The sequence below is a fragment of the Podarcis pityusensis genome (assembly GCF_964106645.2).
Source record: "Podarcis pityusensis genome assembly, chromosome: Z".
NCBI lineage: Eukaryota > Metazoa > Chordata > Lepidosauria > Squamata > Lacertidae > Podarcis > Podarcis pityusensis.
In genome coordinates, this window is record NC_138044.1 from 50113107 (window position 1) to 50138521 (window position 25415).

General features: G+C 51.0%; 1 protein-coding gene and 1 long non-coding RNA gene across 4 annotated transcripts in view; one reads left to right on the plus strand and one right to left on the minus strand.

Moving 5' to 3' along the window:
* Positions 1-301: 301 nt before the first annotated feature.
* On the plus strand, positions 302-6493 carry LOC308468318. Of its 2 annotated transcripts, XR_013981561.1 has the most exons (3): positions 302-591; positions 839-884; positions 3789-6493. It is a non-coding gene; the product is annotated as an uncharacterized lncRNA (long non-coding RNA). The 2 variants fall into 2 exon arrangements; XR_013981562.1 differs by lacking the exon at positions 302-591 and having other exon boundaries at positions 609-884.
* A 6162-nt stretch (positions 6494-12655) lies between these two features.
* The window catches only part of SHROOM4 (shroom family member 4), a 39315-nt gene continuing 26555 nt past the window's right edge, over positions 12656-25415 (minus strand). For both annotated transcript variants that reach the window (XM_080990311.1, XM_080990312.1), the window contains exons 5-11: positions 24778-24842; positions 22783-23436; positions 21181-21293; positions 20795-21041; positions 17188-17371; positions 16333-16608; positions 12656-15292 (exon numbers count right to left, since the gene is read on the minus strand). In XM_080990311.1, coding sequence (XP_080846437.1) covers positions 15023-15292; positions 16333-16608; positions 17188-17371; positions 20795-21041; positions 21181-21293; positions 22783-23436; positions 24778-24842 — 1809 coding nt within the window. In that variant the 3' untranslated portion in view covers positions 12656-15022. The remainder of the gene's footprint in view (positions 15293-16332; positions 16609-17187; positions 17372-20794; positions 21042-21180; positions 21294-22782; positions 23437-24777; positions 24843-25415) is intronic.

The window sequence follows — 25415 nt, forward strand, 5'->3', positions numbered from 1 at the left end:
GCCAGCCCGTCGCGCCGCCGGTGCCTTTAAGGGACGTCGGAGCTGCAGAAATCGCCACAGGAGGTTTGCAGGTGCTGTAAGGTGAAAGCGGGGAGGGGGAGCTGCCCTTAAAAACCCCTCCGGACGAGGTCGGCACTCGCCCGTGCTGCGCTCTTCTGGACGCCCACGGCGACGCAGGTCGTAGCCGGAGCCTCTCATCTTTGCGGCGGGCTCGCACCGCGCCTTCTCGGGCTGCGCTCCTTCCTCTGCCGCGCTGCTTCTTTTCCTCCTCCCGGGAGTCTCGGGACAGGTGAGTGTCTGACGGTGGGGCGGGGGACCTGCTTTGGAGTTCGGAGCCCCTCTTACCCCCCCCAACTCGCCTCTGGCTCTCCGGCCCAACTTGGACGTCGCGGGTCCTCAAAGTGGGAAACCGCCGTGGATTCCCGAGGAGGGCGGGGTGTTTCGCGGGGTGGAGCAGCTGCTGGCCAGCCTTGAAGTCCCGGTATTTCCAGTCCCGGGCGGGACGAAGGGAAGCCCGTCTGTGGGGAGGAGGCCGCCGAGCTCGACGGACCCGGGGTCTGCCTTGGGCGGAAGGGCGACTTTGTGTGGCCAGTACGTGCTGGGGCTGAGCCCGGGCGACGAAGGCACCCGGGTGTCCCACCCCCGGCCCCCCAAAGTGCCTTTCCTGGGGCAGGGCATCCACTTTGCAACTCCCCTTCGGCGCCCATCTTGCGCTTTCCATTTATTTCTTTTTATTTGGGATTCGGAAGGAAGCCCGCTCTCCTGGCCGCGTTTATCCCGGGTGAGAACGCGCTGCAGTCTACTGCGGTTGTCTGCAACTTTCTCTTTTCCTTTCCAGGCGCTCCAGCCCGGCGCCAAGTGGCTTCCGGAGAGTTCCGGGGCAGGTGAGTTCCTGCTGGCGGGGGGCGTGCGTGCGGGTGTACGCGGCGCAGGCGGCGGGTCCGGTGGGGTGGGATGGCAACTGTGCAGCGTTGAGCAGCTCCGGAAGCTTGCGCAACTTCAGAGCCTCCCAGTTGGCTTCTGGCTCTCGGCCCCAGGTGGTGGGGGCTTCTGGGGACGTCTGGTCGGCTCTGGGCATCGGAAGTCCTCAAGGAAGGTTGAACTGAAGTGCCCGTCTGTGGGGACGGACCCGGGGTCTGCCTGGGTGGGAAAGGCGACTTTTCTGGCCAGTAGGTGCTGGGGCTGAGCCCGGGCATAGCCTCGAGGAAGGCACAGGAAGAACAGGATGCCGGCCGATATGGTCCTCCCCCCCCCCTCCTCGGCGGCTGTGCTTTGGCTGAAAGGCTTCTAGGTCGCTTCAGGTATGAACTGCCCGCTCGTGTCACTAGGGGGCGCTCGAGGGTCTCCTTCCTCCTTTCCGCCTGCCTTACCTTGCTTGGACCGCAGCCGCGTTCTGCTCAGTGCCTGATCCTGCAGGGACTTTATGTAGAGCCAGTGCCGAATTTACGTATAAACTAAACAAGCTACAGCTTAGGGCCCCACTCTCTTGGCCCCCCCCAAAAAAACTAAAGAAAAAAATGGATGTAAATTTCCAAAATATAAGATTAAAAAAAAAACCCTACATACAGCAACAGTGTTTTATGTTGTGCAGGCTCCTATTTATGTGCAAATGGCTTTAGATACCTATTTGGTCCATAAATTACCATATAGCAGGGTCGGCAACCTAAGGCCCATGGGCCACAAGCGGTCCACAGGGGTCGTTTAACCGGCCCACAACCGCCCCCGAACCGAGCCGCCCGCTTGGCAAGTCCCCGTGCGCTGCACTAAACGGGCGTAGCACGGCCCAGGGACTCACTTCTGCGATGCCGGAAATTGCGTCTACACATGCTCAGATGCTGAAAATCATGTCTGCGCACATGCAGACACCAGAAATCATGTCTGCGCATGTCATGGGGCTCTTTATATGTCCAGCTGTCCTTTGTCAACAACAAATTGTGGCTGTTTTTTGTGCTGAATATGTGCTATATGGTAACTTATGGACTTAATAGGTATCTAAAGCCATTTGCACATAACAAAATGTTTTTTATCAAAGTAAGTGAACTTATCTTATATTTTGGAAATGTACATCCAGTTGTTTTTTTCCTTTAATTTTTTTTTGGGGGGGGCCCAAGAGAGTGGGGGCCCTATACTATAGTTTGTTTAGCTTATACATAAATCCGGCACTGGGAGAGAGTGCCACAGTTGAATTATGAGCTGGTGTATTCTTAAGATTGGATACTCAAAGTCCGTTGTGCACCAGTCGTAATCCTGGCAACACTCCTGTAAGGTAGGCCGACATTGGTGTGGATTGCCCCCAATTATGGCTCAGAGTGGTGGCTTCTGAATTATGGGTTCAGTTGTATCTCTGAATCTGTGGAACTCTCTGCTGCAAGATGGTGGTGCTGGCCACCAACCTAGATGGCTTTAAAAGGAGAACAAAGCATGTTAATGCAGGGCAGATCTAGTGAAGGCTACTGGCAGTCAGGGCTGAATAAAAACCCCATGTTCAGAGGCAGTCTACCAGGGAGGGCTTGCTGCTGGGGAGGAGAGAGCTGTTGTTTACATGCCATGTTTGTGGGCTTCTGGAAGGGATCCAGCGGGCCAGCTGTGGGACTCGGAATCCTGGACTAGATGGGCCTCTGCATGTGTAACGGAGGGGAAACTTGAACGGAGAGCTTCCTGGCTCTCGGCTGTCTCTGAGAAAGTGCAGTGAGTGGCCATCTTTCTAGGCCTGGTCACGGGACGTGGTGCTTGCCCACATTTCCACAGCGTCTGGAGTCCCCATCCTTGCCTTGCAGCAGAGCAGCCACAAGTCCCCTCTTCAAGGTGTTGTGGAGAAGCAAGGCAGTGTGATGTAGTGGTTAGGATGTTGGCCCTGGGAGACCTACCTCACAGGGCAATTGTGTGGTTAGGAATGTGAGAGGAGCCGGCCACATCCACCTGCTTGTTCTCCCTTGGAAGACGGAGGGAATATTCAGGCGTTAATGAATGTTCTGGCTGCAGCTTCTCTTGGGGCATTTATTTGCAAGCTCCAAGAACATCCCTGAGCAACTGGAAGTCCTGGCGCTTCCTAGAAAATGCTCTTCCTTTTCTGTGTGTGAAATCCACGAAGGTGTCCTGTGTAGTCATAGGGACGCCCAACAGAGTTTTACTGCAGTCCAGACAGACCAATCTATTGTAAAAAGGTTGCACACACCGCCAGGCCTCTAGATCCGCAGCCACAAATGTCTCCTTTAATGCTGACGTGACCTTTATGCCTGACCCAGCTTGTTGCACACATCTATGAAATGCTGCATGCGATGCACACCTGTGCGCTGTCAGGGATGCCTGGGTGGCTTCACAGCAAGGTGCGCAGGGTCCCTTCCTGGCTTTGCACCTGGGAAAACCAAGTTCAGAGGGCAGCTTCACCACAGAAGCTCACAGGGAGCTTGGGGGGGGGTACAAAATGACATTGGGGGCCCTTCCTTGAAGGCAGCATGTTGGCTCAATATTTATCTATTTATTTATTTATTTATTTATGGTTTATTAGTTGCACCTATATTCTCAACGGAGCTCTGGATAGCATACATGTTTTTCCCTCCTCCCTTAATTGTCACCACAGCCCTGTGAGGTAGACTAGTCTCGGCGAGGGGCCCAGATGCAGAGCAACGACAAAAAAGATTGTTTTGGGGGAGGGTGCACACAGATATAGCATACATGTCTCTAAGTTTTGCAATTGCTAAGCAGATTCACAAGGCCAAGTGGAAGCCTCACATGGATGTCCTGTCTCCCATTCTCCCTAAACTGTCCTCCTTTCCTTCCCTCTCCAGGATCCTCTGTGTGATGCTCCCGCCTTCCCTACATTGCCACATACTGGAAGTGCCAGATTTTGCTCCAGAGAGAACCTTTGCCTCATGTTGGAGAAGCTTCTTCTTCTTCTTCTTCTTCTTCTTCTTCTTCTTCTTCTTCTTCTTCTTCAGTGATCCCTTGTAGCCAAATAAGATTCTCTTCCTTAAACACGTTTTGACAGTGGAGGCCAATTCTGGATCCACACACGGGGGGGGGGGGGGGGAGGACAGAAGCATCATCATCGCTTCCATGGAGCCACAACTGGAGGCTGCGACCAGTTTTCTGTACTTCATGAACCATCTGCGAAGAAGGACGTGTGATGCATCTTCATCCCTTCCTGAAGCAAATCATGTTGCCGATTGGGTGCATATTCTGGGCTGGAGAGCCTCCTCAGCACCAAAAGCAGGAGGAGACAAGTGGCTGCACAAAGTGTGTTCAGCAGGGAAGGGGCTCCCTGCAGTCAAGCTGCGTTCTGCCTCTCATTTCAGAGCCTCTACATCACCCAGAAAGTCTTTGGTCATTTCCAAGACCAGACACTTTCACAGTCAGTCAAAACATCTCCTATGGCGATGGTAGCATTGTACTGTTGTTGTTGTTTTTAGAGAAAATTTGTAGGTTTCTCCACAGGATTCCCCAAAGCCCCCCCCCCCCGAACAAGCCCCAACTTCTTCAGCTATTTGTACTTTTCACTTCTTTTCTGCACCACGATTGAACTCCCTTGCTTAGACCCCCACCCCAAAAGCAGGAGAACTTCTGGGGGGGTGCTTTTAATTCATGGGGAGGGGCTTTTAGAAGCCCCCCTCCCCAATGGCTGTGTACTTTTCACTTCTTTTCTGCACCACGATTGAACTCCCTTGCTTAGACCCCCACCCCAAAAGCAGGAGAACTTCTGGGGGGGTGCTTTTAATTCATGGGGAGGGGCTTTTAGAAACCCCCCTCCCCAGTGGCTGTGTACTTTTCACTTCTTTTCTGCACCACGATTGAACTCCCTTGCTTAGACCCCCACCCCAAAAGCAGGAAAACTTCTGGGGGGGGGTGCTTTTAATTCATGGGGAGGGGCTTTTAGAAACCCCCCTCCCCAATGGCTGTGTACTTTTCACTTCTTTTCTGCACCACGATTAAACTCCCTTGCTTAGACCCCCACCCCAAAAGCAGGAGAACTTCTGGGGGGTGCTTTTAATTCATGGGGAGGGGCTTTTAGAAGCCCCCCTCCCCAGTGGCTGTGTACTTTTCACTTCTTTTCTGCACCACGATTGAACTCCCTTGCTTAGACCCCCACCCCAAAAGCAGGAGAACTTCTGGGGGGGTGCTTTTAATTCATGGGGAGGGGCTTTTAGAAACCCCCCTCCCCAGTGGCTGTGTACTTTTCACTTCTTTTCTGCACCACGATTGAATTCCCTTGCTTAGACCCCCACCCCAAAAGCAGGATAACTTCTGGGGGGTGCTTTTAATTCATGGGGAGGGGCTTTTAGAAGCCCCCCTCCCCAATGGCTGTGTACTTTTCACTTCTTTTCTGCACCACGATTGAACTCCCTTGCTTAGACCCCCACCCCAAAAGCAGGAGAACTTCTGGGGGGGTGCTTTTAATTCATGGGGAGGGGCTTTTAGAAACCCCCCTCCCCAGTGGCTGTGTACTTTTCACTTCTTTTCTGCACCACGATTGAATTCCCTTGCTTAGACCCCCACCCCAAAAGCAGGAGAACTTCTGGGGGGTGCTTTTAATTCATAGGGAGGGGCTTTTAGAAGCCCCCTCCCCAGTGGCTGTGTACTTTTCACTTCTTTTCTGCACCACGATTGAACTCCCTTGCTTAGACCCCCACCCCAAAAGCAGGAGAACTTCTGGGGGGGTGCTTTTAATTCATGGGGAGGGGCTTTTAGAAACCCCCCTCCCCAGTGGCTGTGTACTTTTCACTTCTTTTCTGCACCACGATTGAACTCCCTTGCTTAGACCCCCACCCCAAAAGCAGGAGAACTTCTGGGGGGGTGCTTTTAATTCATGGGGAGGGGCTTTTAGAAGCCCCCCTCCCCAATGGCTGTGTACTTTTCACTTCTTTTCTGCACCACGATTAAACTCCCTTGCTTAGACCCCCACCCCAAAAGCAGGAGAACTTCTGGGGGGGTGCTTTTAATTCATGGGGAGGGGCTTTTAGAAACCCCCCTCCCCAGTGGCTGTGTACTTTTCACTTCTTTTCGGCACCACGATTAAACTCCCTTGCTTAGACCCCCACCCGGACACTGTTGTCGGGTGGGGAGAATTTGGCCACTAGCAGGAGATCATCTTAAAAATACTTTTTTGAGTTGTGTATCTTTGTTTCTCAATTTAATCCTTTTACATGGTTTTGTATGTTTTGTGGTATTCTATGCATTGTGATTTGCTGTTATTTTTATTGATTGTAGATTGATAATTCTTTATTGTGGTTGATAAGTGTGAACTGTTAAATTTTTGCTGATGTTTTAATTTTACTGTTTGCTACTAGATTCAGAAGGATCGTTGAATTTTGCTTTGTTTGCCATAAGTTGTTTATTTTAAAGTTTTTATGACTTTTATTTTAGAATATTATTACTGTTATTAACAGGAACAATTAATAGTGTTTGACATTTTATTATGTTATGTGTTGGAACCTGCCCAGATTGGCTATGCAACCCTGCCAGGTGGGTGGAATATAAAAAGTAATGATAATTATTACCACTGCTACCACTAGTATTATTTCTGGGCTGCAGAACCTCTTCAGCACCAAGAGGTGGAGGAGATGGGTTGCTGCCCAAATTGTGTATAGCGAGCATGTGTGTGTGTGATGATTTTATTTCACAGGGAATGGCTTTTAGCACCCCCACCTAAGTGGCTATGAAGGTGCTCCTGGCTGGAACATCATCAGCTCAGTGTGATCCGTTAGCAGTTGCTGTCAAGCCATGCGCTGCCTCCCCATCCCCTTGGAAGCCTCTCAAGACACAGCTGCCTATGGGGGTCAGGGAAGGGGTGTTTTAAAGAAGGCTTTGAGGGGGTTTGTTTATCTGGAATGGTGTAGACATACATACCTTTTTACCTTTTTATACATAAATAAATATATTTGATTGAAACAAAATCTCTGGCCACCAGAGCCTTTTCTTCCCAGTGGTCCTGGTCAGGACATTTCTTAGCAGAATCACATACTTCTTCAATTTAAAAGTAAAACATGGCATGGATTGTCTTCCTCCTTATTGTCTTACTGCCAGCAGGTGGAGACTGTTTTTTTAAAAAATTATTATCATTCTAGCATGCTTCATGGAACTGGCTGTTTCTAAAGGAAATGATTTTCATAGTGGTTTGCTTTTTCTTACTAGAGTTGTCCTCATATCATTTTAATTATATTCTAAAACTCCCATAGGGATGGACTGCATGTGCTTTCAGAGTTCGCAACTCTTCCCTTCTTCTCCAGAGTGACCCTAGGAGCCCATCCTCAGTGGCTGACTCACCTGCTTTCACTCTGAACCAGCACAAAAGGTGATAAGGCTTCTTAAAGTGGGCTTAAAGCTCGCTTTCCATGCTGACTGAGTGGCTCTAGGATGCTGGAGACATGGGCCCTGCTGGGGTCCACCCTGGAATTGTGGGAGAGGCGACACTCTTACCACACGCTCATCCCCATGCAATTGGGAAAGGAGATTTCAGAGCTTCTGTTCAGTTCTAGTGGAGCCTGTGTTTAGTATTTATGGGGCGGGGAGAGTAGAGATGTCCTGCTCTAATGGGGACTACTGCCCCAGTTCACTAGGCAAGCTCTGTAGGCATAGCTTATTGCACTGATCCTTGATGCTTTTGTAGTTCTAGGCTGGTAGCCCAAATAGGACCTGGTGCACCTCCAAAGAAAACTTGGAAACTAATTCATCTCCAGGAGCAAAGCAGAAGGAGTTTAGGGAAGTGGTTGAAGTCTTTTAAGTAATGAGGGAATAAACTGAGAAAAGGGAAAGTTTAAGATGAATTATGTTTGTGCAGGATCCATTTCTCTTCTTCACTGTTTGGTAACAGCAGCATATTCTCACAATGTGCTTGGAGAAAAACGTCGTTTTGAAAAGGGAACTGTGTCTGTCATCTTATTCAGGAGAGAATTATAAGAATACACCACCACTAAGAAGCTTATGAAATTCTGTGAATCTGAACACATATTAGGATTTGAGATTTAAGAACTGGGGAAATCCTGGCACTGTGTAAAGAACTCTTCAAACAGCAAAGAATTTCCCAAGATTAATAGCTTTTGTATGTGCAGTTCCCACTTTCCAAACACAATGCAGTCTTGGGAAATGGTTCATTAAGCGAGTGGTCGCATAACGAGTTGACAATTTTCATTATTTCCTATGGGAACATTTCTAACCACCTCCTTCATGGTTTCTTCCTCAAATGGCTGCATCCAACCAGCAAAAGGAAGACAAAGCAAAAACTGATTTTGTCCAGTCTTTCTTCACTCTTCCTCTGCCCATGATTCTGACTAAACACCAGGAAGAACTTTTTGAGGGCAAGTCTAGAGTCCAGATCAAGGGAAGTAGGAGTCCCGCTCTATTCTGCCTGGTCAGACCCCACCTGGAGTCCTGTGTCCAGTTCTGGGCACCACAGTTCAAGAAGGACACTGACAAACTGGAAAGTGTGCAGAGGAAGGAGACCAGGATGATTAAGGGTCTGGAAACTAAGAAGAATGATTGAGTGAGTGAGTGAGCTAGTTATGTTTAGCCTGGAAAAGAGACTGCAAGAATATATGAGAACCATCATCAGATATCTTTTTTTTTAATAAATATTTTTAATTAGATTTTCCATCCAAAAATTTTTTTTTACAAAATTATACATATCTTAAGTGCTGTCATGTGGAAGATGGAGCAAGTTTGCTTTCCCCTGATGTGGAGGGTAGGACTCAAACCAATGGCTTCAAGTTACAAGAATGAAGAATTCAACGGAACATCAGGAATAATTTTCTGAGTGTTAAGAGCTGTTTGACAGTGGAATGTATCCTTCAGGAGGTTGTGGACTCTCCTTCCTTGGAAGTTTTTGAAGCATAGTTTGGATGGCTGAAGGGCAAGCGCCTTCTCATCCCTGATCTGCTCATCCTGCAAGCAAACCCTTCACAGGCTGCTTCCCTGACCCCTGACTAGTCTTCTGCAGCCTTGTTTTCCTGCAGCTGCTGTCAATCGAAAAGTGCCACGTGCGCAGTGCAGCCACACACTTCGCGGGAACTTCCAACCCTTTGGCAATTTTAACAGTCCTTTTCTGCACATTTGCTTTTTGAGGTGTGAGAAAACCAACTTTTAAAAAATAGCTAGCCGTTTCCACACTGGAGCCTTTAAGAGGGTCTCTCAGTTACAGCTCTCGAAAGGGCAGTTGTTTTACGCCCCAAGTTCACGTGGAACATCTGAGGTGAATTGACTGCAATTGCGCTCTATGCTGGGTCTCCTTCATGGTGAATCCCTTCCCATTGGAATAGGCTTTACAATATCTGTGTAACATTTAAGGATAAGTGAAATGCACACAGGCGTGGAAATAAACACAACCCAGAACGGGCCTTGTTTATCCACGGCTGTAAATCAGCCCATAAATTTGAGGTGCGCCTTTGGCTTAATATTGAGGTGGGATGCAGAAACCTTTCCTTGCTTTGCTTCAGACAAACCCAGCCTCTGCCACCATGTACTAAATGACATAGATATGTAGGAATCGGAAGGTGGTGTATAGGCAAAACACACCATGACTCTATGGGATGCATTGAATTAAATTCTGCTTCTTGTAGACCCATTGGCATTAATAGACCTACATTAGTCATGTCCATTAATTTCAGTGGGCCGTTAAGTAAGTAAGTAATTTATTAAATTTGTATACTGCCCATCATCCACAGAACTCAGTGTGAGTCACTGCGCATTGTACTAGGTAGCTATTGGAGTAACATTGGATGTGTCATTTTGCCAATGCACACATTATTGCAAATAAGTTCATGAACACAAAAGCATTTTTGTATGTTGTATCATAAAACATACCCCATTTTATATCTGTTTTCGGCTTGGAGAAATGCATCACAAAATTCAGGAAAGTGGAGATTTCAAAGGGTGACTGTTTTGGTTTGGGAAGTTTATCTCGTCAATGCAGACTCCAGTGTCCCAGGCCAGTGGCAATGAAGCCTCCAGTTAAGTGCCTCTGGTGATGGAGAGGCCAGCACTTCCAGAGGCAGCCTCTGTTCCACTGCTGAACAGCTCTTTCCCTTGGGAAGGGTCTTCTGATAGCTACCGTATTTTTCGCTCTATAAGACGCACCCGATCATAAGACGCACCTAGTTTTAGAGGAGGAGAACAAGAAAAAAAATGTTCTCTCCCTCTCTGTGCAGCACCCCTTCAGCAAAGCAGCAGAAGTGGAGCCTCTTCCATTTCTCCTCCCACGTCACTGAAGGGGCGGTGCGCAGAGAGGGAAAGCTGTGCAGCGCCTCTCCAGCGAAGCAAAGCCAGGAGAGCAAGAGGGATCGATCCCTCTTGCTCTCCTGGCTTCGGCGAAAGCATGACACCCCTTCAGGTAACAGTCTTAAGAACGTAAACGTAAGATTGCAAGAAAATCCTGGTGGATCAGGCCAGTGGGCACTTAGTCTATCATCCTGTTCTCACAGTGACCAACCAAAAGGGGTTCCCAAAAGCCGGACCTGAGCACAAGAACACTTTCCCTCCTCCTGCGGTTTCCAGCAACCGGCATTCAGAAGCGTTGCTGCCTCCAATGGTGGAAGCAAAGCCCGGACCAGCCCAAGACATTTTGGCACCTGAGGCAGATCCCAAAATGGCATCCCTCTCCCTCCTAAGGAAGAAGGGGTGGGGGAAGATCTATACTTGGGTACAAAGGGAAATCTGCTGCCCCTGTGGATGCTGTTACCCGAGGTGGCTGCCTCACCTTATAGAATCATAGAGTTGGAAGAGACCACAAGGGCCATCGAGTCCAACCCCCTGCCAAGCAGGAAACACCATCAGAGCACTCCTGACATATGGTTGTCAAGCCTCTGCTTAAAGACCTCCAAAGAAGGAGACTCCACCACACTCCTGGGCAGCAAATTCCACTGTCGAACAGCTCTTACTGTCAGGAAGTTCTTCCTAATGTTGAGGTGGAATCTTCTTTCTTGTAGTTTGGATCCATTGCTCCGTGTCCGCTTCTCTGGAGCAGCAGAAAACAACCTTTCTCCCTCCTCTATGTGACATCCTTTTATATATTTGAACATGGCTATCATATCACCCCTTAACCTCCTCTTCTCCATGCTAAACATGCCCAGCTCCCTTAGCCGTTCCTCATAAGGCACCTTGTCTCATGGATGGGCTGGCCCTAGCAAAGACCCTCATCTCCAAGGCAGGTTTAGTGTAGAGATGGTGTAAAGCAGAGGTTAAAAAATCCCCCACAGCCGCTGCATTACATCATGTACCCTCAGCCTCGCTGGCTGGAGAGATGCTCTCTGGTTTAAAAGGGGAGGATTTCATGGACTGCTGGATGGAAGCCTGGGCTGTCTGTCGCACAGATCAGCAGCAGAGGAGCTGCTCTTTGCCACTGTGACTTGCTTTTGCTTCTCACACTGCTGCCCAAAAAAGGCCAGGCTAAGAGTGCAGCCCCAAAGCAAAGGGTGGGAGGATGGAGGAGGTCTCACTAGGATGTGTCTGTCTGTGAGCAGAGAGGAGCTTCTTCCCCATCTGGGATCAGGAAATCTAGACCTCTTACAGCAGCCATGGCAAGAAGTAACCAGTGGTGCCAGTTGAAATTCACCCACCTATTGCCCCTTGCCCCAGTTCCCATTCCTTCCCCGGGAAAGATGCTCTTGTGCTCTTGTTCTGCTCCCTGGTTTCCCACGAGCATCTGGTTGGCCACTGTGAGGCTGGACTAAATGGGCTGCTGGCCTGATCCCGCTGGCTCCACTTTGGTTTTCAAGTTCTTAACGAGTGTCTCAAGGCACTGAAGAGGTTAAACTGTGAAGCTCAGACATCCCAACATTGTTCCAGACACAATGGAGAGGAAGAGGATGTAGTCAGGGGCAGGAATATCTGTGGCAGGAGCCCAGCACATTCCTCTGGTAAATGTGTGTTTTGGGTTGAGGGGGTGGGAGGAGAAAGAGGCTGTAACACTCTCCTCCAGCTCCAGGCAGTAGTGACCATAGGAGTCCTCACCCAAAAAGGAGTTTCCTTGCTGGGAAACAAGATATTTTGGCACCTGAGGTGGACCCCAAGATGGCGCATGCAAACCCAGGCAGGGAAGAAAGGATGAGGGAAGATCAGGAACAATGAGAGATTGACATTGGGAACTGCTGCCTCTGTGGACCCTGCTGCCTGAGGCAGTGGCTTCACTTTGCCTCATGGGTGGGTCGATCCTCTCTGGGAAATGCCAGCTCCAGTCTACAAGATGTCTGAGGGGCATGAAGATGGAGAATTCAGGGGGCAGGCAACTCACAAAGGCCTGATTTGCAAGCAGAAGGCATGGATGTGGCAGCAGAGGAGGCAGGAAGAGACTGGCAAATGGGATACAAGCCCAAGAGAACATGGATGGCCCCTCGCTTTGTGTCTACATATAGTGAAGGCACTTTGCCCAAGAGTACGGAGATCAGGCCCGCCTGGCTGGCAGCTGCATTAGGATTCCCCAACCCAGATGGCTTGACTGTCTTCCCGACGGGGGTCTCTGAAGAAAGGAGCCACAGCAGCCACACACCCCTCCAGCAAGGACTTGTGCAAATAAAGGCTGCACCTTCTCAGGATACATGTCTTGCTGCTGGCGCTGAGCCCAAGACATTTTGGCACCTGAGGCAGACCCCCAAATGGCGTCCTCCCTCCCCACCAGGGCAGAAGAGGTGAGAGAAGATCTACATCAGGAACAACAACAACAACACGTTCATATCTTTATATATATATTTGGGGGGGGGGGTTGACTCAAAGCAGTTTACAACCTAAATTAAAACATCAAATAAAACAATCCAGAAGAAAACATTACAGAAGAAAGTCAAATATAAAGTATACATTCAAAGCAACATACAACTATCAGGAAGCTAAGATATCTACATTAGGAACAAGGGGGGAGGAAGATCAACATTGGGATCTTCTGCTCCTGTGGATCCTGCTGCCTGAGGTGGTCACCTCACCTTGCCTCATGGGTGGGCCGGCTCTGCCTTTTACACAGGCAGGGAGCAGGGGGCACATGGTGGTAGGGGGGGCAGAGGCTGGCTGTATTGGGGGAAGCCCTTTTCAATAATAATGCAATAATTTCATTATTTATATGCCACTCATCTGACTAGGTTGCCCCAGCCACTCTGGGCAGCTCCCAACAAAATATTTAAAAGACAGTAAAATATCAAACATCAAAAACTTCCCGATACAGGGCTGCCTTCAGATGTTTTCTAAAAGTTATGTAGTTCTTTATCTCCTTGACATCTGATGGGAGGGCGTTCCACAGGGAGGGTGCTACTACCAAGAAGGCCCTCTGCCTGGTTCCCTGTAACTTCGCTTCTCGCAGTGATGGAAGCACCAGAAGGCCCTCGGGAGAGGGACCCTGGTGTCCGGGGTGGAGACGCTCCTTCAGGTAAACATGGCTGAGGCTGTTTAGTGCTTTAAAGGTTCCCTCACTGTGGAACCAACACTTTGAATTGTGCTTGGAAACACACTGGGAGCCAGTGAAGTCCCCATAGGACCGGTGTTATATGGCTCCAGCAGCTGCTCCCAGTCACCAGTCTGGCTGCCACATTCTGGATTAGTTGTAGTTTCCGGGTCACCTTCAAAGGTAGTCCCACGTAGAGCGCATTGCAGTAGTCCAAGCGGGAGATAACCAGAGCATGCACCACTCTGGCCAGACAGTCTGCGGGCAGGGAGCGTCTCAGCCTGCGTACCAGATGGAGCTGGTAAACAGCTGCCTTGACACAGAATTGACCTGCACCTCCATGGACAGCTGTGAGTCCAAAATTACTCCCGGGCTGCGCACCTGGTCATTTGGGGGCACAGTTACCCTGTACAGGAACAAGGAGTCCCCCACACATCCCCCCATCCTCCCAAAACAGTACTTCTGTCTTGTCAGGATTCAACCTCAATTTGTTAGCCGCCATCCATCCTCCAACTGCCTCCAGACACTCACACAGGACCCTCACTACCCTCACTGGTTCCTCCGATTGCCTCTGGGTAGAGCTGGGAGGGTTCGGTGCCAGATCAAGGAAGCAGCGGCCAATCTGCGGTGTGCAAGGGGCTTGCTGCAGCTCCCCAGGCCATGAGGGACCCAGAGAGGGGGAGGAGGAGAATCTGCAAACAGGTCCTCAGCTCCCCCCCCCCACACACACACACACGATTGTGCAGGAAATGAGCAGAGCTCAAAACAACTTGAAACAGCAACTCCCCAGCAAGAGATCTTGATATGGGGAAAGATGAGGAATTTTTTCCTGCCCTTAAACTTGGCAAGAGAAACTTTAGATTGAGGTGCTGGGAGGGGAAGGAGAGGAAGGAGGCAACAAAAGGAACTGGAAAGCATGTAGGGGTGCTGTTTCTGTGCTTGAAGCCTCCCTCCCACAAAAAACCCCACCCTTGCAGAGAAGCCACTTCCAGAGGGCAGGGGAAGGGGTACAGACTCCTCTGCAGCCACCACAACACATCCTAAGCTTAACATACCAATGAGAGCTGCAGGACATGTCGCCCTCAAGGGATGTGGCTGAGATTTGTGTTGGCCCATCCCAGTCACCCACCCCCACCCCTCACAATTATCTCGGTGAAGGAAAGCTAAGATAGGAATAAATTAATTAATTGTGCAGCAGGAGGCAGGAAAGGCAAGCCAGGCCTTGAAATAAGTGGTGGGCGCCAGAGGATTATGCTGCTGTTTAGGGGAGCTTCCTTGGCTGGGGGGTTGGTGGCTCCAGAGGGGAGAAGATGGAAAGTTATCCAAGGCACTCAGGCTGCCTCCCTGGGAGTCCTCATCCCAGTGGAGCTCCAGGAATCCCTCCCTCACCTTCCTGAGCAGCTGGTGTCATTGTCTTCCCGGCAAAGCACACTTTGGTTGAGCCTCCAACCTCAGCCATGGAAGAGGAGGGGTGGGGATGCAGTGATCTGGCATAGCAATCTTTGGCAACGATTATACTTGTCCTGAGAGCAAGAAGGCACTGTGAGCACAAAGCTGGCCTGCAGTCCCCTAAGGGAGGCACCAGCTGAATATGAATTGGTACGGTTAGAGAGGACCCTGAGGGTCATGTAGCCCAGCCCCTGCAATGCAGGAAAGCCCAGCTGGCTTTGGTTAGTACTCCCTGGGCCCCCTGCGCAGGCTCTCCCGCAGGCAGCGCAGCTGCTCCTCACCCAGTTTGATCTTGTCCTCCAGCTGCCGCTGCTGAATGATGAGTGCTGACTTCATGTGCACAAAGTGCTGGTAGTCCTGCAGCTGCTCAGCAGGAAGGCAGCGTGAGACACTGGCGAAGACCAAGCGCTCCCGACGGGAGACATGGTCCTGCAGCTCCTTGGCATCCTCCAGCTGCGCCATCAGCTGCCGCTTCTTCTCCAGGAGGGCCAGCTTGATTTGGGGAAGGGAGAAGAGAGGGAGCTGTCAAAACCCACAGCAGGAAGACCAGGAAGCAGGCACAGGACACCCAGGCACACATGCCCACCCTCCACAGTGTAGTGCAGCAGCAAAAAAAGCTAACGCTCTTCTAGGCTGCCTCAACAGAAGTCTTGTGTCCAGATCAAAGGAAGTCATGGTCCCACGCTATCCTGCCTTGGCCAGACCACACCTGGAATCCTGTGTCTAATTCTGGGTGCCACAATTTAAGAAGGATGTTGACAAGCCGGACCGGGTGCTGAGGAAGGCGACCAAGATGATACAGGGTCTGGAAACTGAGCCTTATAAGGAGCAGCTGAGGGAGTTCAGTATGTTTAGCCTGGAAAACTGAGAGGAGATATGATAGCACTTTTCATATATCTAAAGGACTGTCACGTGGAGGGTGGAGTGAGGTTGTTTCCTCCTGCTCTAGAGGGGAGGACCCAAAACACTGGCTTCAAGAAGTTACAAGAAAGGAGATTCTGACTAAACATCTGGAAGAACTTTCTGACAGTAAGAGCTGTTCAACAGTGGAACAGACTCCCTCAGGAGGTGGTAAACTTTCCTTCCTTGGAGGTTTTTAACATCTCATACTATCAGAAAGGTCTTCCTGGTGTTTAGTCAGAATCTACTTTCCTACAATGGGATCAGGTCCTGCCCTCCAGAGCAGGAGAAAACAAGCTTGCTCCATCTTCCATGGGACAGGATATCTCCTCTCAACTCTCTCACTCTCATTTTATCCATGCTCAACTTCCTCTGCTGTTCCCCATCAGGCTTGGTTTCCAGACCCTTGATCACCTTGGTTGCCACCCTCTGCACATGTTCCAGCATGTCAATATAAGGATTGTGGTGCCCAGAATTGGACTCCAGATGTGGTCTAAGGCAAAATAGAGGTGGGGATGACGAGGAGGCAGCAAACATCTTGATCTGGGGACAAGGAGCTCCCAAACGGGAGAGAGGGGCCTTTCAGAGCTGCATTTCCAGAGGTCGCCCACCCCACCCCACCTGCTCTGTACCTTCTCCTCTTCCGCAGTGGCATCCAAGTCCAGACTGCTGAGGGCATTCTCCACCCTTGCCAGCCGCCCTGAGAGGGACAACAGGAGGTTGACCACCTTCTCCAGGTCTCCGATGAAGAGGCGGAACTTCTCGTATTCATGGGGCTTGCAGACCCCCTTGACATGGTTCTCCACCTCTCTGCCCAGCACCATGTTGGCGTTCATGTCATCATGCAAGCCCCGCTGAGCCTCCTGCAGCACCCCCAGCTTCCGACTGATGCTCTCAATCAGCTGCACCTGGAGGCAGGAGAGATTGCAGTTGAGTTAGGCGGGGAGAAGTGCCACGGGAAGAGACTGGCTGTAGCAGAATCAGGCCAAAGGAGATCCATGTAGCCCAGCATCCTGGCCAACCAATACCCGATAAATGGGGGAAGCCCAAAAGAAGATCAGGAGCCTAGCAGTAGCACTCTCCCCATCTGTGATTCCCAGCAACTGGGGGTCACCTCAGAGGCACACTGCTCTGGGACGTGGAGGTGCCAGAGAGCCATCAGGGCCGGCAGCAACTGGTACAAGCAGATTATACCAGTGAATTCCATCCATTTGCAGGGTTCAGCTTTGGACAGCACAGGGCTTGGGCTCTGTTTGTGCAGAACTGCAATTGTTTCGCAGCAAGCACACACTGTCCTAGTGATGGACAGTGATGGTCCAAGTTCCCAGCTCGACTTTTCCAGCCCCCACCCCACCCCCAAAAATACAGGAGCCACTCACTGGGGCTAAGTTTGACTCAAAGAGCTAGACAAGTCTGCCCACTAATCCCCAAGCAGCTGTGCAGGGCCTGGAGACTGAAGTGGAAAAGCCCACCTCCCACCAGCTCACCTTCTTCCTGGCCAAGTCGTGGTCCACCTCTTCCTCCTCCGAACTGGCTCCAGCCCCCTCAGGCAACTCCTTCATCTTGTTCAGTAGCTCAGCCTTGCCGGCTGACAGGTTATAGTAGGCAGAGCAGGAGGAGGTGGGGCTGGCAGTTCCTCCACAGGTTGGGGAGACAGGTTGGCTGGGTTGCCTATACCAACAAAGAGCATTGTGGGAGGGATGGCTCCAAAATGGAGAGGAGGCCAAGGCAACACTGTCTGCCTTCACGTGACCATCTTGGCTGTGAGTCTTGGAAAACCTGCTCCTGCCTTGCAGGTCTTTCCCACCTGGCCTGGAAAGGTAGTGTCTGGACTGACTCCAGCTACAAAAGCTGAGGCTGCCGAAAAGACTCCTGGGCTGGGGTAATGTTTGGGAGTTTTGTTGGGGTGTGTTGTTGCTGTGGTTGATACTAATTTCCTGTGTTTTTATTTTAGAGCTTGTTATGATATATGTGGATGGTGTTCAATCATTACACAATACACAACCATTTTTTGGTGCTTCATTTATTGCAGAGGTCGCAACCTTATCGAAGGATCATAGAATCATAGAGTTGGAAGAGACCACAAGGGCCATCGAGTCCAACCCCCTGCCAAGCAGGAAACACCATCAGAGCACTCCTGACATATGGTTGTCAAGCCTCTGCTTAAAGACCTCCAAAGAAGGAGACTCCACCACACTCCTTGGCAGCAAATTCCACTGTCCAACAGCTCTTACTGTCAGGAAGTTCTTCCTAATGTTGAGGTGGAATCTTCTTTCTTGTAGTTTGGATCCATTGCTCCGTGTCCGCTTCTCTGGAGCAGCAGAAAACAACCTTTCTCCCTCCTCTATGTGACATCCTTTTCTATATTTGAACATGGCTATCATATCACCCCTTAACCTCCTCTTCTCCAGGCTAAACATGCCCAGCTCCCTTAGCCGTTCCTCATAAGGCATCGTTTCCAGGCCTTTGACCATTTTGGTTGCCCTCCTCTGGACACGTTCCAGTTTGTCAGTGTCCTTCTTGAACTGTGGTGCCCAGAACTGGACACAGTACTCCAGGTGAGGTCTGACCAGAGCAGAATACAGTGGCACTATTACTTCCCTTGATCTAGATGCTATACTCCTATTGATGCAGCCCAGAATTGCATTGGCTTTTTTAGCTGCCGCGTCACACTGTTGGCCCATGTCAAGTTTGTGGTCAACCAAGACTCCTAGATCCTTTTCACATGTACTGCTCTCAAGCCAGGTGTCACCCATCTTGTATTTGTGCCTCTCATTTTTTTTGCCCAAGTGCAATACTTTACATTTCTCCCTGTTAAAATTCATCTTGTTTATTTTGGCCCAGTTCTCTAATCTGTCAAGGTCGTTTTGAAGTGTGATCCTGTCCTCTGGGGTGTTAGCCACCCCTCCCAGTTTGGTGTCATCTGCAAATTTGATCAGGATGCCCTTGAGTCCATCATCCAAGTCGTTGATAAAGATGTTGAATAAGACCGGGCCCAAGACAGAACCCTGTGGCACCCCACTAGTCACTCTCCTCCAGGATGAAGAGGAACCATTGATGAGCACCCTTTGGGTTCGGTCAGTCAGCCAGTTACAAATCCACTGAGTGGTAGCATGCTCCATCCATCAGACGATGGACCAGAATGTGTGCGCATGCTCGCTCTTCCGGGTCGGAGGAGCACCCATGCGTGTGCGCACACGCTATTTCCGGCGCTCCTCTGACCCAGAAGTGCACCGGAAATAGCATGTGTGCATGCACATGGGCACTTCTCCGTCCCACCCACGGGCGCACACGCTATTTCCGGCACACATTCAGGTCGGAGGAGTGCCCGTGTGCCTGCACACAGGCACCATCGACCCGGAAGGCAGTCCCTGTGCCACGCTGCGCCGCACCAGTAACAGCGGGCAGCAAGGGGTGGTGGCGGCAGGGGTCGCCATGGGCTGGTTAGACAAGCCTCGTGGGCTGCTACCAGCCCATGGGCCTTAGGTTGCCGACCCCTGATTTATTGTTTATGACTACCTATGTCATGTTGTAGTTATGTGTTTTTTAATGTGAGCTGCCTTGAGTGTGGTTTGGACTATGGAAAGGTGGCATACAAATAAGATTATGCATCAATGTATACAGAAAACTGATGGCAAGACACTACACATGAAAAATACTGGAAGGGCAGGATACGTTGAAGTGGGGGGCATCAAAACCTGCAAAACTGAACATCTTTCAGGGGAAGAAGACAGAAGAGGGAGGTCAGCAGAATGCTTTTGGAGCCCTTTGGGTTTCTAAACAGTAGCCCTTTGTCCAATGCATAATTTCCAGCTTTGGAAGACGTTATGAGGCCTTAGGGCTCATCCACACTTACCTTTTGCCCTGCACTTTCCATGAGAACCTGCTCTATAATGCCAAATCAGAACAAACAGCCATTTGGGTTTTCTGTGAATTGCCATTTGCTTCAATTCAGCGGGAAAGAGGGGGCTTTTGTGGGAAAAGCCCGGGGCAGAAAGGCTCAGACATGGTGCTTTAGCGTGCAAACTTGTACTTAGAAACGCGGCACAAAAGGAAGTCTGGATAGTACTGGCAGTACTGCTCATCTCCATGCATGCATGTGTGTAAGAGAGAGAGTTTGGTCTCTTTAACTATTTTGTAACTTAAATAAATGCTTATAATGGGTAGGCTAAAGATTTTCAGGTAGTCAACAGGTGTACTTTTCGTTTCCACTTCTGAACTATTGCTGAATTGCTGTTCCCTTCTTGTTAAATCACTTTGAGCATTGTGTGTGAATGGCATACAAGCAAAGTCATGGTGATGAATTAGAACCATCTTATAAGTCATGCAGCTATTGGCTGACAGCAGTATAAAAAATAAGCTGCCCTTAAGCCCTTGTTCTGTCATGCAATGTATCATTGTAAGCCCCTTCAAACTCTACAAATCCTACTACTCTATGAATTCTCAATATATTTACAATAAAACAGCAACTGTGGTGGGGGATAAGTGGGAGTCACAGGCAGCAATGAGGTGTCCCAAGAGGGGCATCAGCAGGAGGGGCACCTCCAGGGAGACCCCAGGCTCACACCCACCCAGAGGCTGAGGCTCTTCCTATACATTAGTGTCCTACCCTTGGATGGTGGTTTGCACTGCTTTCTTCCCCTCCCACAACTGATCCTCACGGCAAGCCTATGAGGTGGGACAGACTGAGAAAAAGAGGTCTGAATGTGGGTCCCCCACACCCTGGTCCTTCCTCAAGGCTCAGAGCCATCCTTCCCCCACCTGGTTGTCCTCCAGGTGTTAATGGACTTCAGTTCCCATTACCCCCTCCTGACCACGGCTCAGATGGTCTTAATCTCAGGGACGTGGGTTCGAGCCCCACGTTGAGCAAAAGATTCCTCATTGGACTAGGTTGGACTAGATGACCCTTGTGGTCCCTTCCAACTCTACCATTCTATGGTTCTATGCTGGATGAGCTGGTGGGCCCAGGAGGGCTCCTGGCAGGGGAAGGATGCTCTGTGCCAAGGGCCCACATAGCCCCCCCCCCAGCCCCCAGAACTTGCTGCCCTACATACCAAGAGTTTTTGGGGATGCCATTGCAGCTGGTATGCCTACCTGGCTGAGAGTCCCACGGCACCAGCCTGAGGGGGCCACGCAGCACCCTCACTGGGGGAGAAGAGGCCCCCCATCATTTCCACTGCCGTCACCAGACCCAGGGTGGGGCTGAGCACTCCAGCCAGGGAGCGGTCCCTGCCTGCCACGTCCCTCATCAGCTCTTCCGAGTTCAGGTGGAAGGGGTGCACTGAACCCACTGTACCTGGGCAGCAGGCATCTCCTTCAACCCCCTCTAGCTCCTTGGAGGCTGTGAAGGGGGGGGGAGAGAGAGAGAGAGAGAGAGAGAGAGAGAGAGAGAGAGAGAGAGAGAGAAGAGCCCTTTCAGACGGCAGCATTGCTGGAGAGACAAGAGGCAGGGATACCTGCAGAGGGCAAGCAGAACTCACCAAGGCTGGAGGGGCTGGCTGACACCGGCTCAGGGGTCCTGCTGGCCGATCCATCCTTCCCCTTTTCCCACAGGGGCCTGGGTGTTGCTGCTTCCTCCGGGGAACATGCAGGCCTTTAAGCACAAAACCCACCAGACACCCGGTTAAAAACAGGTTAAATGGCTTCAAGCTCAGTGGTTTTTCTATCTTTTTCTTCCTGGCCTGGGAGGGAAGGCCCCGGACTGACTCCAGCTACAAAAGCTGAGGCTACTGAAGGAGCACAGGGCAGCAAGCAATAAAACACCTTAAAAGTAATTCCAGTGAAGAGGCTTTTTGGAATAGGAAATCCCGGTTGCTGGGAAGACCTCAGGGATGGCACCTGTCTCATATTTAAGGGGAGGGAATGCCAAAGGAGATATGCCCTAAGTCATTTTTGTTGGTTTTCCAAATTTTTACCAAATCAGCCACATGAAAACAAATGTAATACAAATTTTCAGAAAATTGGTTTCCTGCACTCCGTTCATGATGTGTCCAAGGTCCTCCTTGTTGCTGCATTATTTGCCTGATTATTTCTAATTCACATTCCATTCCTTACCATTAACCTTATACTACAATAGTTTTTTGTTCTTTTTAAACTTATTGCCCTTAACCACCAGCCATCCACCTGCCAATTCCTGCACCTACAGCCCTGATCCCTATATTGTGTGGAACTGGACCTCCTGATAAGATGGCAAGATGATAAGAGTTGGAGCCTGGCAACATCTGGGCCCACCCTCCCCTGCTCACAGCTTCTGGGTTCAGGCAAGATTTGGGGAGAGGTCCACAAAATCTCACCTGAACAGAGACACAGCTGGTGCCTCTTCTTGCTTCTTTGGTGGGGCGCCCTCCCACCACGGGAGAAGTGAGGAGAAGAAGCAACTTCTCGCACATGTATCTCACACATACCACTTCTCCAGCAGTGGTCAGGTCGAGTGTCACCCACAGCAGCTTCAGAGATGTGAGAAGAAGTGGCAGCAGTGGCAAAACTTCACAAGATCTCATCAGCAGCTGACCCCCACCACATTCCCTTGCTTCTCCAGCTGCCCCTTGAGATGCTGCCACCTGAGGCAGATGTCTCAGTCCACCTCATAGTTGGGCAAGTCCTGCCACCAGGTCCCCATCCTTGCTTTTGGAAAAACAACTCCACACTACTAGCCCACATGAAGTTACTTGCCATGAGATTCCTCCTCTTCTGCACCACAGTCTGACCCTCTTGCTGCTTTCTGCCCCCGTCCCAACAAGTCCACTCACTGTAAAATCTCTTGCTACAGGCTGGATGGGGTTCAGTCTAAGCTTAACAGGGGGCACAGACTCAAGGGCCATCTAGTCCAACCCCCTGCAAGGCAGGAATCTCAGCTAAAGCGTCCAGGACAGATGGCTATCCAACCTCTGTGTAGAAACCTCCACCTGTCCTTTGAGTCGTCAGTATGAAGAGGCCTAGGCACTGATCCTGCTCTCTCCTGCCCAGCTAGTCCCTCCTGAAACCACCTTCCCTACTTCCCTGCCCCTCTGTACAGACCACCACCCCCATCCCATGCCCACAACCTATGAGCCCCAAGAGGCAGAAAGCAATGCACTACTTGCCTGGATGACCCACTCTGGCTGCTCCCATCTGGCACTGCCCACTCTGGGGTTCGGAGTGGCGAACTGTTGTAGTGGTAGGGGGAGTGGGGGGCTTCCTGAGGCCTGGGGCTGAGCTGCTGGCCGGCCTCCCCCCGCAGCTGCTCCAGAGGCAGGCTCTGAGACCGCTGCCTTGCCACCTCGCTGCTGCTCTGGCCGTGGGCACAGGCTTCTTCCAGGTGAGGGTGTGGGCCAGCCTTGGGAGGAAGCAGATGGCTGTGGGAGGCACGGCCGGGGCGGTATTTCTCCCAGTTTGGTGGCGGGGGCCGTGGAGGGGGCAGGCCCTTTTGCTTGGCTGCCCGGGGAGACTCCAGCCGGGCCCCCTCCTCCAGCTTGGCCAGAGGGGCTTCTCGTCTCTCCCTCCCAGAAGCACCGGCCTGCTCTGCACAGAGGTGGCTCTCTGAGAAGGCCCTTTCGCGCAGGGGGTGTCTGTGAGGGGTGGCAGGGTCCTCTTTGTAGGCCAGGTTCTCTGCTGCTCGCCCAGGCCTCTTGCCATCCCAGGAGAGGCTGTGAGGGGGCCCAGCGTGGCAGGAAGGGTGCCATTCTGCCTCGGAGGCCTCTGAGCAGGTCCAGAAGGGGCTGGCCCTCGCAAAGCCCACCTTGTGTTGTGCGAGTTCACTGCAAGGAGAGTGAAAGAAGAACAACCTGCAACATACCCCACCAACATTTCTCTGGCGAAAATAGGGGCATCCTATTCCGCATCTTTTCCCCGTCTGATCTCCCACAGAAGTCATATACAAGTTTGTATTTGTCACCTTGAGCCAAATTACAACCTCCCCGCTGAACCTACATTGAATACAATGGGACATACTTCTGAGCAGACAGGGAAAGGCTCTCTTCACAATAAAGGAATAAATGCACCATGCCTTTCTTGAGAAATGGCTGGCTGCTGAAGAAGTGGATTGTTGATATTTTCCTTCAAAACTACAGGAAGGGCTTCGTATGACAGCTTCACCATTTCCTTCATTTGGTGCTGGAATTTTATTTTCAGGATAAACAGGATTCTGTTTTTGCCCCTACACACAGACACCACTTTTAACTGTTCTCCGAGATGTGGAGGGAAGGAAAAGGGAAAATAAGGGCATTCCAAGATCAAATCAGAAACTGGGATGGCTTCCATCATTCCAGGACTGTCCCTGGAAAATCAGGACACTTGGAAGTGAGTGGCAGCAGCCTCTGCAGACAGGACCAGCCCAAGGCATTCTGACACCTGAGGCGAACCACAGAATGGCACTAGGGAAGACAACCCCCCCACACACACACACACCCCATCCCTTGTGTTAACACCAGTTCTGCCTCAGCATCTCGGGAAGAAGCTTCTGACAGGAAGTGGGCTTCCAAAAGACCAGCAAGGGTGCGTTGCTCTCTCCCACCTTCCTGGGTTGCTACAGCCATGGGGCAAACCCCTTCAGTCAGAAGGAAGGTTGGGCCAGTTTGCCCTCTCCACCCTGCCCCAGCTGGTTCGTGTGCCACATTCCTGGCTCTGGTTGTTTCAGTGCTCAGTTCCCATTCCTCCTGAGGTTGCTGGTGGGTGGTGCTGGGCCTTCAAAGAAAGGCCCTCATTGATCTTGGTTGTGATGAATGCCAAGGGTGCCTTGAGGAAGTGGCGCCTCTCCCTAGAGCAAGATGGAATGGGTCCAGCCCCAGCAGCAAACACACAGGACTTAGCAGAGGTGGGAAGGAATGGCTCTTCTGTTGCTCCAGCCTACAAGAGTTCCCTATGTGGGCCTATGCCAGCCTCAGAGCCTCATGCAGTTTGGGGTGAGTGCCGATGACGGAGAAGGGCCTAGCATTTTGCGAGGAGGGGCCCCCAGCAGGAGCACCTCCCAGACACCTGGGGACATCAAGTGAATCAGGAACTGCTGTGCCACGTTGCCGTTTTTCCTGCTTCCCCACCCTACCCATCTGTGGGCACCAACATCTAGCGTTCCTTGCCCACCCCAGGCACCCCCTGCCTACCTCATGGACGGGCTCATCATCTTCCTGCTGGGTGTAGGAGGCTCCCACTCACCCAAGGAAAAGTCCTGGAAAAAAAGGAAAAGAGGCTGAGGGTGGTGGCACGAAGGGCCAGCCCACCCATGAAGCAAGGTGAGGCAACTGCCTCGGACTGCAGTATCGTCAGGAGCAACAGATCCCAAAGCCAAACTTTCTCTCCCCACACTTTCCCCCCTGATGTCAATCTTCCCTCTCTTCTTCCCTGAAACAGAGGTAGGCCCAAATCTCGGGTCTGCCTCGGGTGCCAAAATGTCTTGAGCCAGCCCTTGGGGAGGTCTGGAATCCACCAGGCAATGATGAAGACTCTCCTTGGAATGGCTGACCAAGGGAGTAGTCCTATGACTGCCCTTCACCTTGATATGAGACCTCTGTTGATGCAGCCCAGACTAGCATTAGCTTTTATTTTATTTTAATTTTATTTTATTTTTTGCTGCTGCTGCTGCTGCTGCTGCTGCTGCACCACACTGTTGACTCACATGAAGTTTGTGGTCCTCTAAGACCCCAATATCCTTTTCACATGCACAGTGTCCATATAATAAAATCATAGAGTTGGAAGGGATCCCAAGGGTCATCTAATCCAATCCCCTGCAAATGCAGGAATC